Source organism: Apodemus sylvaticus, chromosome 5 (genome assembly GCF_947179515.1).
Source record: "Apodemus sylvaticus chromosome 5, mApoSyl1.1, whole genome shotgun sequence".
Lineage (NCBI taxonomy): Eukaryota > Metazoa > Chordata > Mammalia > Rodentia > Muridae > Apodemus > Apodemus sylvaticus.
Genome location: NC_067476.1, coordinates 52,326,975 through 52,344,255, shown reverse-complemented (window position 1 = coordinate 52,344,255; position 17,281 = coordinate 52,326,975). Strand labels below are relative to the sequence as shown.

Here is a 17,281-nt window from a genome sequence, read left to right as displayed (position 1 = left end):
GCCCATGCATGGGCTAAAGGTATGCTTACACCACCATGCTCACCTCACGGGGACTCCTGAGAACAGTGTCTGCCTAGTCTGTTTGCCTGCAGATTGCTTGCTAAGGTCAACTGGAAAAAAACCATATGGCTGAAGTGCCACAGAGAAAGCCACCAGAACTGCCTGGGAATGTGGAACAGCGGTGAGAAGATGCCCTGGTCTGTATCATCTCTGTAGACCTTTCAAATGAAAACTAAAGATTCAGAAATGCAAAGGACTGCATGAAATGCACGTGGGTTTACCCAGCCCTGCAGGAGCCCTGCAGGAGCCCTGCCAGGTTACCCACCCACATTCCAAACCACTGTAGCTCTGTGCACAGGTCCATACACACATGCAGGGCGCTGCCTGCAGCAGCATCACCCGGCCCAGAACAGGATGCTGGCTAGGCGCCTTTACGGTACATCCTTCTACAAAGAGGCAGGACAGCGGGAGATGCCAGCAGCTTCCTTGCCATCTCTGGAGAGAGCCCAGCTTCCCACAGAGGAAACCTACTGATCAGGACCCTTTTAAAAGAGTGTTTTAAGTATTTTATTTTGTGTAGGTGGGTTACTGCCTCCATTTCTATCTGCACAAGTGTGCCGTGGCCTTGGAGGCCAGAAGGTGGTGTAGGATCCTGGGGATTAGACATCTGCATAGATGTAAGTGGACTGCTGTACCATGACTCAACATGGCTTTGATCGTGATGCCTCTTTCACCCATCAAAATTGACATCATGTTCTCTGAACAAAGCATGACTAGAAACAAACGCTCAGTCACTCTTAGAAGTTCCTATTGATGACAGAGGTTGAGTGAAATGCCTGGAAGCAGAAGAGTTTCCATTTTTTAAGACTGTGGGATATTTGCATTGTATATGTATATGTACATGTATATGTATACACACATGCATGCACACATACACACACGCATGCACGCACATATATAAAATCAGGATATACTTTGCAGACCTTGCTCTAAACATAAAATCACTTCTGTTTTTGTGTCATATTTCCTTATGCATGTTCTGAAAATAACTTCATGTGATATTCCAAACGAGTCTGTTAACACATGTATATTTTGTATACACATGTGTATGTGCAAGTGCATGGGGGTACACAGGTGCACATGTGGAGGCCAGAGACAGGGTCTCTTGAGACAGGGCCTCTCACTGAGTTCAGCACTCACCAACTGGCCAGGCCGGCTGGTTAGTGAGCTCCAGGTATCCCCCTGCCTCCATCCCTCCCAGTTCCTGTCGCACTGGGTTACAGACGGTGTGGCCAAGCCTGGGGTACTGGAGAGCTGAACTCAGTCCTGATGCTTCTCTGGCAAGTATTTTATCGACCAAGTGACCACTCCATTCCCTGAACTGTGTCTGAATTACCTGTCATATAGGATCAGATAGAGAATGTTCTATTCCTAGCACTCAAAACTTTCAGAAATTGAAACATGTAGGATTTTGAGGTTAGGGATGCTTTTACAGTGATCCACATTCCCATCATTGTTATCGCTGTCTCAGAAGCTAGACGGACTCCGCCTCTGAGATGTTCAGCATCTTGTCCAAAACAGGTATAGGGAGAACTGAGACTAGAAACTACTCAGTCTCTTTACCTAGCTACAGACTTCCTGTTCCTGCTGATTCTTATAAAAGCATGTTGACGCATTATTTGACAATACATCTGTAGCCCTCAGTCATTCAGTAGGGAGAGTTCCAAGTCAGCTGTGGAGAGGTCCAGCTCCCCACTGGGCCTGCTTCCTGACTCCCTGTTTTACCTAAGGCTATTAATGCTTTGATCAAACATTGTAACCCAAGCAACTTGGGAAGAAAAGGCTATATTTAACTCACATGTCCACATAACTGTTCATCATGGAAGCCAATCATGGCAGGAACTCAGACAGGGCAGGAGCTGTTGCAGAGGCCTTGCTGTTCCCTGGCTTGCTCCTAATGGCATGTTCAGCTGGCTTTCTTATAGAGCCCAGGACTACCAGCCCAGGGGTGGTCCCCCTCAGGATGGGCTGGGTCCTCCCACATGAATCACTAATTAAGACAATGCCCTTCAGGTTTATCTACAGCCCAATCTTATGGAAGCATTTACTCCAGAGTTCTTTCCTCTCAGGTGACTGCAGCCTGTGTCAGGTTGACATACATTCCCTGCCCACATGTATACCTCAGTCTGTGTGTACCAGTCTGTCACACAAAACCACAGCTATCTTAGATAATGGGACTAAACCAAAGGATACCAACAAGCCTGTGGTGACAGGCACCAAACAAGAGGCAAAGGGGGTTCACACAGGGACAGAAGAGTCAGACAGAGCTGGTGTGGAAGAGGCCTGAGCCTTGGCAGACCTAGATTACACTTCTGCCATGGCTTTGGGTCCTCTCAGGCCTCTGTGAAATGGTCACGGTCTCTTTAATAAGATTAACAGCTGGAGAGATGGCTCAGCAGTTAAGAGCACTGGCTGATCTTCTAGAGGTCCTGAGTTCAGTTCCCAGCACCCACATGGTGGCTCATGACCATCTATCTATAAAGGGACTCCGTGCTCTCTCTGGCCTGCGGGTGAACATGCAGATAGATCACTCATATACATTAAATAAATAAATGTTTAAAAAAGATCAATAGCAGAACACAGTGTAAGCATTTCTTTCTTGGGGGCATAGCTACCATGATACATATACCATAGCATTCCCGTTGGAGTCAGCGCAAGAACTTGTGGAAGCTGTTTCTCTTTTTCTAGCATGTTAGCTTCAGAACTAGAACTGAATTCATCAGGCTTGACGGCCATGACCTTTGCTGGCTGAGCCATCTTTCCAGAATTAAATAGATGAAAATAATACAAGGGAAACTCTAATCCCTAACTCAGTCGCATTGCCATACATGTATAGGTTTTCTACGCTTCTAAAAATCAAATTATACTTTTGCCATTATTTAAACAACAGAGAATCTCTGTAGTCGTGTTGTATTAAGCTTCATCTAATGATGGCTTTCAACACTTAAATTCCAAGTTTCTCTGTCCCCCAGTCTGGATGTCAAGTGGTTTGAATGATCTGCAAAACACTTGAGCGCTCTGGGGGAGCTTGTATTCAAAGAAACCCTCCTGACAATCCTGCTGTAAATCAAAGAATCCTTTTGTGCTGCGACTAATCACCCCTTAATTTATCTGCTTTGTGCATCTGCATTATGGCGTTCTCACGTCTTAAAGCAGACATTCTCACCAGAGCCGGTTCACACGTGTTCATATGTACACTGTGAAGCGGTGGTGGTGTTAAGGCAGCCGGGGTTCCACGTCACAAGCAACACACCCTGGCCTATTGAAACACAGCCTGCATAGATGTTCGGGACATCAGCAGAACTCAATAGATGCCATACACATGAGGTTTCTCTGTGATAAGCCCATGAATATTTAAAAATTATCCTGTAATTTTGAAGAGGTGTCAGATCTTAGGCTAGACATAGTGGCTCAGGCTTCTCATCCCAACACTGGGGAGGCAGAGGCACATGCATTTCTGTGTCTGAAGTGCCCAGCCTGGTCTTCTATATAGAAAGTTCTGGGCCAGCCAGGGCTATATAGTATGACCTGGACAAGAAAAGGAAGGAAGGAAGGAAGGAAGGAAGGAAGGAAGGAAGGAAGGAAGAGAGAAGAAAAGGGAAGAAAAGAAAAATTCCTCTCCCTAGAAAGAGTTATCAGATTTGTTAGCTATTCAGAGTTCATTCATTTCTGTGTTAGTGAGTCAAGAATTAATAACCTTACTTGAGTTAGGTTATCTTTAAGTGTATATAGATAGACTCAGAAGCATAAGTTCTTACAAAGCAAATGTTTTTACAGTGTTCATTTCCAGCCTATACTTACCACTAGGTTTCAAAGCTCTTGCATTTAGCTTTGTGAGTTTGAATTTGCTCCTGGAATTTATTGAGTCCTCTAAGCGCTTTTAAGTAATCACATTGAATGGAACCCAATTTCGGAGTCTGTCAAGGCATCCAACTATACGTGTGTCGAAAGGATTTACTGCCAAGCAGGAAGGCAAGACACTTCTAAGTCAAATGTGTTTTCTAGCAAGGGCAATGGCGAGGCTGATTCCTTTTAGAGCGTGTCCCTGGAATCAGCTTGTGGGGCAGCTGATGGGCACCAGGCGAGCTGGCTGGGGCCGGCCTGCAGAGCCCGGACTGGCACGGGCACCTCTAACCAGTGCAGAACCTATCTGGCCAGCACTGTGTCACCCAGACAAAGAAGACTCAATGCTAAGTCAATTAAAAATCTGTTCCTAATGAATAGCTCAGCCACAGCCAGAGGACCGGCAGGGTCAGTGACGACACCGACTGCAGCCCGCTTGCCACTTTTCACGTTGGCTTCATAAAACTGTTCAGAAATGTGCTCAAGTACTGTCTCCCAAAAATGGTGATGTCACTGAAATCAAAGCGAACAGAGTGAGTGAGTGGTCAAGTGAAAGAATCAGGGAGAGGACGCAGGGAGGGCGAGGGAGGGAAGGACACACACAGTCACACTCACACACACACACAGAGAGAGAGAGAGAGAGTGAGAGAGAGAGAGACTGAGAGAGCTTCAAACTTGATAAACAAAAATGAAATGTACCAAAGCATCAGTGTCGTAAAAGCAAGGGCAGGGATGGCTTAAGGTTTTCTATTTGACCTTAGAGAGAAAACCAGCAAGAGGTCTTTTTTCAAAAGCAGAGTAAAAATCGCCAGATAATGGCACAGTGACAGATAAGGGGGTGGACTGAAGTGAAGACCAAGGCCAAACGCAGCCCGGAAATCTCTGCTCCAGTGAAATGGCTGAACAAAATTTAAACTCCTGCCATTTCAAAGACTGGGACGCATCTCCAGGTTTTCATGTTCTAACACTGCCCTCTTGTGACCAATGCTAGCACAGCAGGCATGGGAGCCAACAGCTCTCAGTCCTAGGCAACCAAGCTTTTTATTAGTTACCAGAAAATACTGGGACCCTGTTCATCCAAAGCTTTGTACTAAGAGCTTTATATACATCGAGTCATTAAGGTAGGACCCACTCGCCTCAGTTCACAGTGTATCTAACTGTGCGTCTCCATACCTAACGGAACTGCTGGGTTTGTATCAAATAAAGACAACAGTGAGTACGCATCTGTTACAGAGATGCTCAGGCTTTAATGACATCCTAAAACACCATTCTCTGTTTTGAAACATGAAACTCCATCGGTCTTTAGGAATTGGTATGATTAGAAATTTTCCTTAGTTTAGGTGTTTCCAGAATAGGTGAAAAATAATACATGATTCTAGGATTTAGATATGATATCATACATTCTTCTCACCTATAAAATCTGCAGGGAGAAACGAGGCCTTGGACAAACACACACACACACACACACACACACAAGCTGGGTGCTGTCGTCTAATACAGTAGGTATTACCACTACTATTATTTGTTTGTATTGTTTTGAGGTTGGATGTCCCTGGAGGTGCAGACAAAGTGTCACTGGGAAACTGCAGAGACTACTCCTTAACAAGATCCCCATTGCCAAGTAGAAATAATCTACATGAACATGTTTGCCTTGTTGGGATGCCATTAGACATGGACGCTGCCTGTAGGCATGCCCCCTTATTGGTTGGTCAAAGTTCCGTAAGATAGCAAAAAGAACAGCCAAAGCAGGAAGGCTGTCTGAGAGGCAAGGAGACATGTCTCTGATGTGTGTGCACACTGCACAGGCCTGGGTTTTGTTTGATGGTGAGGAAGAATACACATGGAATTAAAACACGAAGTCAGGAGGGAGGGTTTGCAGGTCTCTAAATGCTCCTTGGCCCAGGGAGAAACAGCTCTGCATTTCCCAGAATTCTTAGGGTAAAGATGGTTGTTACAAAGGCAGCGATGCAGAAATGGAAGCCACAGCATCAGCTCCTTGGAGAAGGTCTCTGGGTGGGACATGTCCCTGCTCTCCAGGGGCTTTCTCTCTCCCTGCCAGATTGCCCCAGAAGCCTTCAGCTTAGGGGACTCAGCTGTCGGGAAATGAAGGCTGAATAAGCAGGGTGCGGCTCAGGGATCCACCTCAGCTAGGAAGAGGGTAACTGCTTGAGAAGTGAGCTATGCGGCTCTCAACAGGATTTTGTGTCATTTGGAGTCAGAGTGAGGTGGTCGGCAGCTGTTTCTACCTTCCCCTCCCTACCTGCACCCCGACCCTCACCAACTCTGGCTGCTAAGCTGACAGTGGGACTGAGCCCTGTGCTGGGGGGTGGGCGAGAGTGAGTGATACCTAAACCTGAAGCCCAGCAGGCCCCATCCTCACCACACAGCAAAGGCCGGACAGGTCTAGTCACTCCCTGAATCATCTTCATACTTTCCTACAACACGGGATCCGTGGATTTCTTTACTGTGATCTTAGGCAATGATGAGTACACATTGCCCTAAATCCTCAAAAGGCCACACATGTTGACTAACTCTGACAATGGCAAAGAAAAGGCACGGGGATGACGGGAGATCCCAGTGGTGGCCTCTAGGTCTTCAGTTTCCCTTTTCATCTTCCTAAGGAGACCATGATTTCTCTGTGGACAAGCATGACATAGGACACCTGGGCCAACCTGTGGGCGGCCTTAAGCCACTGTTGGGGCAGGCTCTGTGTACAGTGAGGGAGGGTTCCTACTGCATGTGTTGGGGACATCACCAGAAAAGTGAGTGTTCAAAACCAAAGAGTTCAAAAAACATCATCCAAACCAACTGTAAAGTGTGACACACAGGCGCACACACACACACACACACACACAGTGTTCCTAAGCTCCTGGCACAATATGAGTGATTGAAAGGGAAATACCATATAGAATGGTCAGAGGGTAATAAGAGTTTATGAAGCAAATAGGATATTTATATATGCATTCTTAACCCCCTAGGGCCACATAAAATAGGGTAACTTTTTCAGAAAAAGAGAAAGTATATCAAGTCAATAAAACCCGATAAATGTATAGCATAAGAAATACTATGCCTGTCTCTTCAGGGGCACCACCAGCCATTCCTTCTTCCGAGTCAGGATCCTCCCTCCCTTTCTCCCAGCAGCTCATATACAGCATCAACATCCCTTCTAGCATTCTGCCCCACCCTGTAACCGCTGTCCTCAGTTTTCTTCCCTTTCTATCCTGCTCCACCTTGGGATCTAAGAGGCGGTCAAGGACGAGTGGGTGGGTGTGTTGGTGAAGGTCTGGGACTCTGAGCTGGCAGAAGACAGGAGAGAGGAGCCCCACAGGGGGCTGCTGCTCCCCACAACTGTGATCCCAGCTGGCCTCACTTCTAACCTTCACTCTTCCCAGCCTTTGGGCACCCATTATGGTCAAGGACATAAGCCCCAGAGTCACAAGGAACTGGCTGCCCCACCTGACCGGCATGAGCACATCAGGGGGATAAAATGAGTCTCTTCAGAAGAGATCACAAGGCATGCGCAGGCCACTGCGATGCTTGCAGGATGGGTGCTTGGCGCACAGCCGCCTGTAGGCGGCACTCGTGCACCAGCAGGCTAGCGGTGAAAGGCTGCCTTCCCCTGGGAAGACTGGACCCTGAAAACAGCTCTCCTCTTTCCTTACTTCCTACTTCCTTACTCACCCTTTCTCCTGTGTGGGCAACAGGAAGAAAGCAAACTTTGAACTACGTCAGACCTAAATTTTTGTTTGTTTGTTTTTCGAGACAGGGTTTCTCTGTGTAGCCCTGACTGTCCTAGAACTCACTCTGTAGACCAGGCTGGCCTCGAACTCAGGATTCTGCCTGCCTTTGCCTCCTAGAGTGCTGGGATTAAAGGCTTGCGCCACCACACCGACCACTGACTCAGGACTTCAGGTTTGCCAAGGCCCAAGAACCTCTAAATCCGCCTCTCTCTTTGTCTCCTCTCCTCTTACTTTATTTCCATCTTTTCCTCTTACACTGGGTTCTATACTCCAAAACTAACAGTCAGGCTGCTTGGCCCCCATCGCTACCAGGCAGAGGCCTAGTGCCCAGCACACAGCAAGCCGGGCAAACCGGGGCTCCCCGTCTTCTTTCCAGGAAGCCTGGTGGGAGGAGGGCCGGCCACCTTGCTGGCCTTGGCTTCTTCCCGTCCCACAGCTGGGACCGTGAGCTGCCTGCGAGCCTGGGTCCCGTGTCTGCCTCGGGGTACATCCTAGACCAGGCAGAGTCAATGTCCCTTTTCTTGCTTGTATCCAAATGATGAGAATAAATCCAGAAGGCTGTTTCAGCTCTACAGGAGGGAGTGTTTAAAGGACAGGATGCAAGCATCAGTATGAAGCAATCAGCCCTCACCATTTAGGAGACTGGAGATCAAGCCCAGCTTAGAAAAGTTTTCTGCGTTAGGTCTAAGGTCGAAATTACAGATTAAAAACCTACAATGAAATTATATTAAAGTGTAAAACCTCAGAACTAATCAGGTTCCCCCGTGCTCGGACCCCACGGGGCCTTCCATTGACTCTGGGAAATGTTCCTGAAGACCCTGACCACGTATTACTGTAACCTCCCCTTTCTCTCCCCTCCTTAACCCGACCTTCTTCCCGTCCCTTTCCTTTCTTCCCGTCCCTTTCCTTTCCAGCGTCTCTCCTTTCTCTATCAGGACTTACTCAGGGCCAATTCAAGAGCAAGAGGAACCAGCAAATGACCTTGCTCAAGGTCCTCCCTGCGGCATATCTGTGCAGAAGACTCTCAGGCTGAACCAGCACCAAGAAGCTCTAAGCAGAGACACCCAAGAGTGCCCGTGAGGGGAGCAGAACGGCAACAGTGTGTGAGTGCGTGTGTGCGTGCGTGCGTGAGTGCGTGCGTGCATGAGTGCATGCGTGCGTGCATGGGTGAATTCATGCATGTGTGAGTGAATTCGTGCGTGCGTGATGCGTGCGTGCGTGGTTGAATTCGTGTGTGCGTGCGTGATGCGTGCGTGCGTGCGTGGGTGAATTCGTGCGTGTGTGCGTGATGCGTGCGTGCGTGCCTGCGTGTGCTTATATATGCTTGCATGCGTGCACGTACTTGCTTGCGTGAGTGCATCAGTGCAGACTACACGCATACGTATGTGAGTATGCATGTGTACATGCGTGCATGTGTGCCTGTGTGCGTGCACACGAGTGTGTTGGAGGTACTATTTTATCATCTTGCTTTCTTTTCCTCCTTATTTTGAATCCGTCTCCAGTAGCTCAAGCTGGCCCCAATCCTCCATGTACCTCAGCATGACCTTGAACGCCTCATCCTCCTGCCTCCACCTAGATTGTACACCACTACATCTGGTTCATATGGTACTGGGACTCAACCCCAGGGCCTTCCTGGCAAGCTAGGCCAGCTCTCTACCGCCGGAGCTGCATTCCTAGCCCTCTTCCTGGTTCAGTGAGACCACACAGAGCAGTGATTTGGAGCACATGACTAGGCGCTGGGTGTGTGAACCCTAGCTCCCTTACTCTGTAAATACATCCCTTAGGCTAGGCTATTAAACTCTTCAGGGCCGGGCAGGGGACAGTGTCCTCATGGGAATACAACCCATGTGTTATATAAGGGTTCAAAGAGTAGAGCAAGACCTGTTAAGTACTTGGAAAGCTGTCTATTCGGTATGACGAGGCAACGAGGCCAGCTGTTTTCAGACCTCCTGGGAAACTGAGGCAGCTGATAAAAAATCAGTCTTTTCTGAAATCCAAGGAAAACCCATCATGAAAGAGAAGAGGGGATGAACCACCACAACTAGGAAGCAGGAGCTGCAGGCCACGTCTGGTGACTTCTCTGCACACTGCAACACAGGGAAAGTACCTGTGAGACAAGGGTGACTTGGTCACCAAAGGGGACAGTGGTGGTGATGAAACTGTCTATCACACTGCAGTAGAACTATCTGCGCTTCCCAGGAGGCTGGCAGCTCCCTGAGGCAGCTGGTGCATTCCTGTCCTGACTGTTCCAACCCTTCACACCAAGCTTACATCACACAAGACTCTCAGTGTTTGTGATGTGACTAAACAAGGGAATTCAACAGACACTTACCGTGGGGAAGAAGATTTGAAAATGTGTCTTTAAAAAAATACCATGGTAGACAAGGTCTTGAATCTGAGAGGGATCTGGGTGAGCACAAGGAGTTGGAACGGGAAAGGGGGGGTCTGAAAATGGTGTAAATACAGTACTCACATATGAAATTCTCAAAAAAAAAAAATCTTACTAAAACAACAGTAATAAATACCCTAGCTCTTTTTTTCTTTGCATGTGATGTGGCACTGGGATTGAACCTACGCCTCACACATGTTGGGCAAGCACTTTACCACTGAGCTACATGCCCGGCACATAATTTTTTTTAATGACAGGATAGATTACCTGGTGACTGCTGGTCTCAGATACTTTAACATCCAAAGACCCAGCCAGGACAGCATACCAGTTGGTTCCAATATCCCCTTGGCGAAATACTGAAAGAAAAACAGTGATGTAAGCACACCGCGGACAGACTTGGTGGCTGTAACCTGACAGCCTCACAGGGCATCACAAGCATGGATGATTTTTACCCTTCCTTGATCCATTACGACAAGAATACACGGCTTTCCTCAATGCCATCCACCCACAAAGCTTATCCTACAGATTCAACCTTCCAGGAAGCAGATACCCCATCAACAGGACACTCCCAGACATGGATCTGCAATAATCGATCATCCCGGCAGCAGTAGGATCCATCAGATCAACAGAGTAACTCCAAAGTTTAGCCACAGCCCTCGGGAAGCAGAGGTGAGTGGATCTCTGTGAGTATGAGGTCAGTCTGGCTTACAGAACATTGGCTGTCATAATTCACTAACATCCCATGTACCTCATCTTAAATACACTTCACTGTGCTGTGATTCTCGGAAACCTATGACTCTAAACAGAAGAAAGGCTTGTTGGACTTGCCATATTATGTCACCCAACTTCATGGGTCTGCACCAAAACCACCATGGTGGCACAGCCACAGTGCCAGCACTCAGGCTGAGGTGAGAGGACTCTGAGTCTATGACCAGCACAAGAGACATGGGACTATGTCAGGTAGTAAAAAAAAAGTTAGTAAATAAATGAATGGACCTGAAGTGTTTTCCAGAGTAACACATTTCCTTTTAAACCAACTAATGGCTTCTTTTTCTCTGTTTATGAAAATTGTAAAGACGGAGCCCTCAGTGTTTTTTTGCTTGTTTTTTGAATTGTCTGCACTTAGGCACTGGGCCCTGAACCTAAATTGTCTCTGGGTTTGTAATCTCAGAGAGAAACCATTTAGATCTTCAGGACAAACACTAGCTCCTGTGTTACGTTAATAGTAGACTTTGATAAGACTTTTGTAGGCCTGGAGAGACAGCTCAGCCGGTAAGAAAGAGCACTTCCTGCTCTTCCAATGGATGAGTACAAGTCCCAGCTCCCTAGTTAGAGAACTACCTCAACTCCAGCTCCAGGGGATGCAGCACACTCCTCTGACCTCAGTGGACACTGGCGCTCATGAAGCAGACATTCACACAGATACACACACACACACACACACAAATAAAAATAAAATAAATCTTTTATTTTAAAAATGGCTTTAAGAAACAAAAGCATCCTCCCAAAGAATCAAGTTTCTGATATCAGTTGTTTTGAAACCCACATATATGGAGAATGTTTAAAGATTTGTTTTACTATTTATTTATTTGTATGTGTGTGTTAATATGTGTCTGTGTCTATGTCTGTGTGTGTGTATGTGTGTGCACGCACACATGCATGTGAATGAGTGACTGTGTGTGTGCATTCATGCATGCACAAGCCTGAAGAGGTCAGAAGAGAATCTCAGATTCCCAGGAGCTGGAGTTATATGGCTTGTGTGAGTTGGCCCAAGTGGGTACCGGGAACCTAACCTTCCAAAGAGCCACCTGGGGCCATCTCCCCAGTCCCTGTGTAGAGAAACTTTTAAAACCAGAAATGTGACTGTGTGTGTGTGTGTGTGTACCTGGGAAAACATTTCAATGGACACATACTAAATATTATTAGTTGTCTCTAGGTTGGGGATGACAGGTGACTTTTGCTGTTCATTTCCTAAATTTTCTGCAATAACACTGTCCCTTTCCCACCCAGAACTTGTGCTCTCACTCAACTTTATGCAAATTCATACCCTTATCCTCAGGCCCTAGCCCCAGTGGCATGCACAAGCCTGCCACTGGGTGAAGATTGGTTTACTCAACCCAGGGCATTTCATCAGCTTGGCCAGTGATTGATTGGTCTAGATTTTAGCCATGGGGTACAACTCTGGCCAGTGACTCAACACAGGAAGTCTGCTGGGGAGCTGAGAGGGAACAGTCCTCCAGGCAGGATCTCTGCTGTAGATACAGAATGCCTCCACATGCTACAGCTGCCTGAGGCACAAGCCAAGCCCTGAGGTGCACGGGGTAGCTGCAGGGACCACAGGCTCTTCACCACCAGCCGCGAATCATCACCTCTGGGCTTTCATACATGGGGAATTGGTGTTTTTTATCTTTCCCTCCTGAATGAGTCACTGGTTAGTCAAGGTGGTTAGGTGGAAGTGTTCTGTTATTGCAGAATAAAATATACCTAGAAATGGAGAGCCACTGCTTTCTTAATGAAAAGAAAAGCACTTTAAAAAGGCGACTTTTGCCACATCATTTTGTTCTTGCTGCCCCTGATTCACGCCTAAAATAAATACTATTTGTAACCAAGGTCCGTTCAAAACCTAGCTAACAGCATTAGACAAGAAAACTTTGTTAATAGCTCAGCAGTCACCGCTTCCCTGGATTAAAGAAGATAATGATTTGAATCTCTAAGGATACAGCTAAATGGGTATGTCAGTCAGTCTGTCCTTCCAGACCCATCTAGAAAGAGTTGCTGCCCTGGAGTTGGGGGATGGGATAACAATTTCACACTATGGACGAAAGACTGAGAAGCAAAATAAACACAGGGGAGACAGATGTCAGCTCACTTGGAAGCTCAACTTTCTGGCACCAGACTCTGTGGATGCTATCTGTCCCCACAGGGTAGCCTTCGGAGGACCACAGGCATGCATAAGCATACACCCCCAGATTCACTGGCCTTACGTGTGATTCCTTTTTCCAGGTTCTCATAGTAACCGCACAAACAAATCTGACGAAGGAGGTTTGGGTGAAATTTCTCAAAAGCTTTAACTCCTTTCAGCCGCGTGAAAATTATGTCCACATCTTCACTAGATCGCTCCAACGGCCTGCAGGGGGGGAGAGGACACAGCACCTGTCAGGTCTTAGTGAGAAACAGGCCACAAGGCAGAATTCATTACAGTTGTGTATTCAGCTACCACAAGACAGCGTCCCCAGTACCCTGGGACTGGCTGGAACTTGGAGTGTGGTTCAGGATGACTTTGAACTGCCCACCCTCCCTCTACCTCCCCAGTGCTGACTACAGGCCTGTGCCATCAAGTTAGTTAGCTATCCCAAGTGCTCCATTCCAAGTATTTATCCTCCTGTCCCCATCACAGGCCTCTGTGTCTCTGTCTCTGTCTCTGTCTCTGTCTCTGTCTCTGTCTCTGTCTCTGTCTCTCCCTCCCTCCCTCCCTCCCTCCCTGCCTCCCTGCCTGCCTCTGTCCATCTTAAGTTCTTACTATTACAAACATCTAGGGCAGGTCTGCTCAGAGTCAAGAAAACACTAGATTCAAAGAAAATGTCTGTGGTCCCAGCTAGCCTCCCAGATAATTCCCACAGGAAAGATATGGGTGGAACTTCCTGTAGAAGAAGGAAACCCAGGATACCCAGTGCCCAGCTTCTGGGATGACAGAGCCTGGAAGGATCAGGGACCCATAGGCCTCAGCTATGGTTGTCTCTAAAGCTTCAAGGTAGCCATGTTGAGTCCTTTAAGAGGTCATCAGGCCCTGAGGGTTATGCCCTCATGAAGGGTCATACTGCTACCATAAGGTCAAGTTCCTAATAAAAGGATGGGTGTGGTGCCTCCTCTCCTTCTCCAGGCCTTTTCTCTTTGACTTTTGCATGGACAATACGTTTTGTTTTCTTTTTGCCCACCATGGGGGGCTCCTTCAGCAAGAAGACCCTGTAAGTACTATCCCCCATTTTCTAATGGACCACCCAGACTCCAGACTATGACAGATGTTTTTTTCTTTATAAACGTCCTAGTCTGTGATATTTTATTATAGCAATACAACACCACTGTCTCAGGACCCCTTTCCACCCACCATCTATGGTGGACTTACAAACTATCAGAAGCAAAGTTCTCAAAGCTTGGGACTTTGAAATGTAGCTAGAATTTCAAGATTGAACAAATTGCTGCCCGAAGAGGTTGTATGAGTGTGGAGGGAAGCCCTGTTAGTACAGCAAGGGCAACAGGGTGTCCCTCGGAGGGCATCCAGCCCAGTTGAGCACAGGCCACATGGTTGGCATCTACAGAGGGTCAGGGCACTGCCACAGGAGGCCTGGGACTGTCCAACACACAGCAAGCATGGAAGTTACCCCTAGGAGGAATTGCAAGGCCAGTAACTGAAAACAAGACTGAGGTGGTGGAAAAGTAAGGAAAATTAAGAAATGAGGGTCCCTCTACCCTCCCAAAGGAAAGCAGAACCCCTGTTTATTCCTCAAACCCCAGGACACCCTTTATAGGAAAGCAGACCAGGGCAGTTGTAGATTGCCGGCCTAACGTTACATAGGAGATACTGAGCACTCAGAAGCAGCAAAAGAAAAATGTTCCTCCGTGACGTTCAAAGGAAGCCAGACCAGCAAGGTTCAGTGATTCCGTGCAGTCCTAACACAAAGGTCTCAGTGATGTTGCCTGTGGTTAAATATTTCAGTTGCCCCCCCAAAAAGTGAAAAATGATAATTTTTTAATTAAAAATATTATGTTACATTCATTTGTTTTGTGTCTGTTTCTGTGTGTGTGTGTATGTGTGTGTGTGTGTGTGTGTGTGTGTGTGTGTGTGTGTGTGTGTGTATGTGTGTGTGTGTGTGTTTATGCAGTGCTGGAAACTGGACTCAGAGCCTCACGCATGCTTGCCACTCTGCCAGCTCTGCCCCAGAGCCTCACACACGCTGGTCCCTTTACCAGCTCTGCTAGTCCCCCCGTGTCCATCTCAAATGTCTCCCGAGAATTAGTGTATATGTTCCAGAACACTGGGCATAGGGTTAGTTAAATACACTTGAATTAAAACAACTTTGTAGCTCAGGTTGACTCTTCATTTTAATAAAAAGATTGTGTGTGTGTGTGTGTGTGTGTGTGTGTAAGAGAGAGAGAGAGAGAGAGAGAGAGAGAGAGAGAGAGAGACCCTTAATAAGCAATTGCCAAAGCTATAATAACTCATCTGGCCTTTATAAATTGCACGAGGTTACAGAAGCAATAGTAGTAGTGATACCATCATCAATATGATAATTAGTCGCCATGACCTTCAAAAGCATCTGAGAAGGGGCTGAGAAAACCCATCTGTGGATGAGGTGAGACCCAGATCCACTGAGAGACCCTGTCTCAAAACTTAGGGTAGAGAGTAACAGGGGAGGACACTGAGTGTTGACCTCTGGCCTACACACACACACACATACACACACACACACACACATAGGCAAGCATATGCGCATAAATGTAATGCACACACACACATGCACACACACACACACATGCACACAGGCGGTGTCTAAAGAAAGCAATGAATACACAGCTTGAGACATACTCTAGCATACTTGTGTGACTTTTGTAGGATCTTTAGACGTGTGTCTTCTTTTCTATTATGAGATTCTAACAATACATCTCAGTCTTTAAACCACTTAGCTTTACAAAGCTTTTTGACACCAATGGAATTTTTTTTATCATCGTGGCCTATTAGAGAAAGCAATTATAGTGAATCCCGTTTTACACTAAAACACATTTAGACACATAAGTCATTATGCTGAAATCATTTGTGTTTACCATGCCAGCGGTGATGTAGAGGTGTCAAAGGTCTTTGAAACTCTAGATGTTTGCCACTTATCAGGTTATCGTCTTAATTATTAATCACTTAGAACACTATTTACTCTTTTCTAATTGCAAGTTTTTCCAACAATGTCAATGAAATTCAGAAAGGAGTTGATGATGGTTCACTCAATCTGCATATATTTATTAAGGAAGTAAGTAAAGCAATCCAGTGCCATAAAGACCATGATTTGTGTGCCCCGAGTGAGGGGCATCTGTGCACATACAACAGTTCCTAATCAAGGGGAAAGGAATTCAGAAAAGAAAGGGGTGTCACTTTGGGTAAAATTCTAGCAATATTTCATGAGTGCATTGTTTTAAAAGCCCTAAAGCATTAAAACCAAACAAACAAACAAACAAACAAAATGCTTCTTCTCATTTCTCCTTTTGTAACTATAGCAACACTGTCAGCAGCTGAGTCTGTAAAGTTTGCTGTTATCACTTCAGTTTTCTCCCTAGAGTCCTGCCCTCCTGACTCCTCCCTCTGTCAGTTTCTTTCACTACACGCATGCATGCACACCTATGTATACAGGCATACACAAGCTGATACAGGGATACCTACATAGCAGCACATATATAAACATGTACACACAACCCTCAGTGGCCCAACATTTTCCTGTGTCTGCTGTGATCCTCAATTCTGCCAGTGTGCTCACAGTCACCCTTAACCAAGACCTGGCAAGGTCTTTCCAACCCTCCATTCACTGTGCATTTGCCACCAAGAAGCAGAGGCCACAGAGTTTGCAGATTGCTACTTAGTGGCCAGCCTGATAGGATAAATGCTGCGAAGGTGGGTGGCTTTGGCTGGCCATGGCAAGGTAGGTGTGTCACTAAAAAATAATGCCAGTAAACAGATCTAGTGTAAGAGGTTTATTACGGGAGCAGCGGGAACAAAAGGATGTCTCAGAGTGAGGACATGATGGTAAGAGAGACAGGCAGGCAGGCAGGCAGGCAGACAGACAGGGAACGAGAGAGAGAGAGAGAGAGAGAGAGAGAGAGAGAGAGAGAGAGAGAGAGAGAGAGAGAAGACAGAGTGAGAGAGCTAGAATGAACAAGACAGAGGGTAGGGGAGGAAAGGAAGGAAGGAGGGAGGAGGAAGGGGAGGGGGCGATTGAGAGAAAGAGAGAAAAATCATCAAAGAGAGAACTGGGGTGGCACCCTTTTTATTCGTGGCACCGGGCACACCTGGCACACCTGGCAGAGGAAGCATCTGATTACATAAGGGCCGCTAGATCCCTGATGGCAGGCTGGTGGAAATGCCTGATTTTTAATACAACCTACCTGATGTGACGGCTCTATAAAATAATGAAAAGGAAAGTGTCCTTCAAGGTAAATTTAAGAAACATTAAACATTAGTCTTTTTTGTCAGCCGCTAGAAAACTTTTGT

General features: G+C 46.7%; 1 protein-coding gene across 3 annotated transcripts in view; it reads right to left on the bottom strand.

The window, feature by feature from the left end:
* Positions 1-17,281, bottom strand: part of Rapgef4 (Rap guanine nucleotide exchange factor 4) — a 286,423-nt gene that overhangs the window by 218,077 nt on the left and 51,065 nt on the right. For 2 of the 3 annotated variants that reach the window (XM_052182692.1, XM_052182693.1), the window contains exon 1: positions 10,300-10,388. Coding sequence is in view for 1 of the 3 variants with exons in the window: in XM_052182691.1 (XP_052038651.1) it covers positions 10,300-10,388; positions 13,017-13,159 (232 nt within the window). In the remaining 2 variants the exon portion in view is untranslated. Of the gene's footprint in view, positions 1-10,299; positions 10,389-13,016; positions 13,160-17,281 lie in introns of those variants that run through there. The other variant, XM_052182691.1, reaches the window with a different exon arrangement.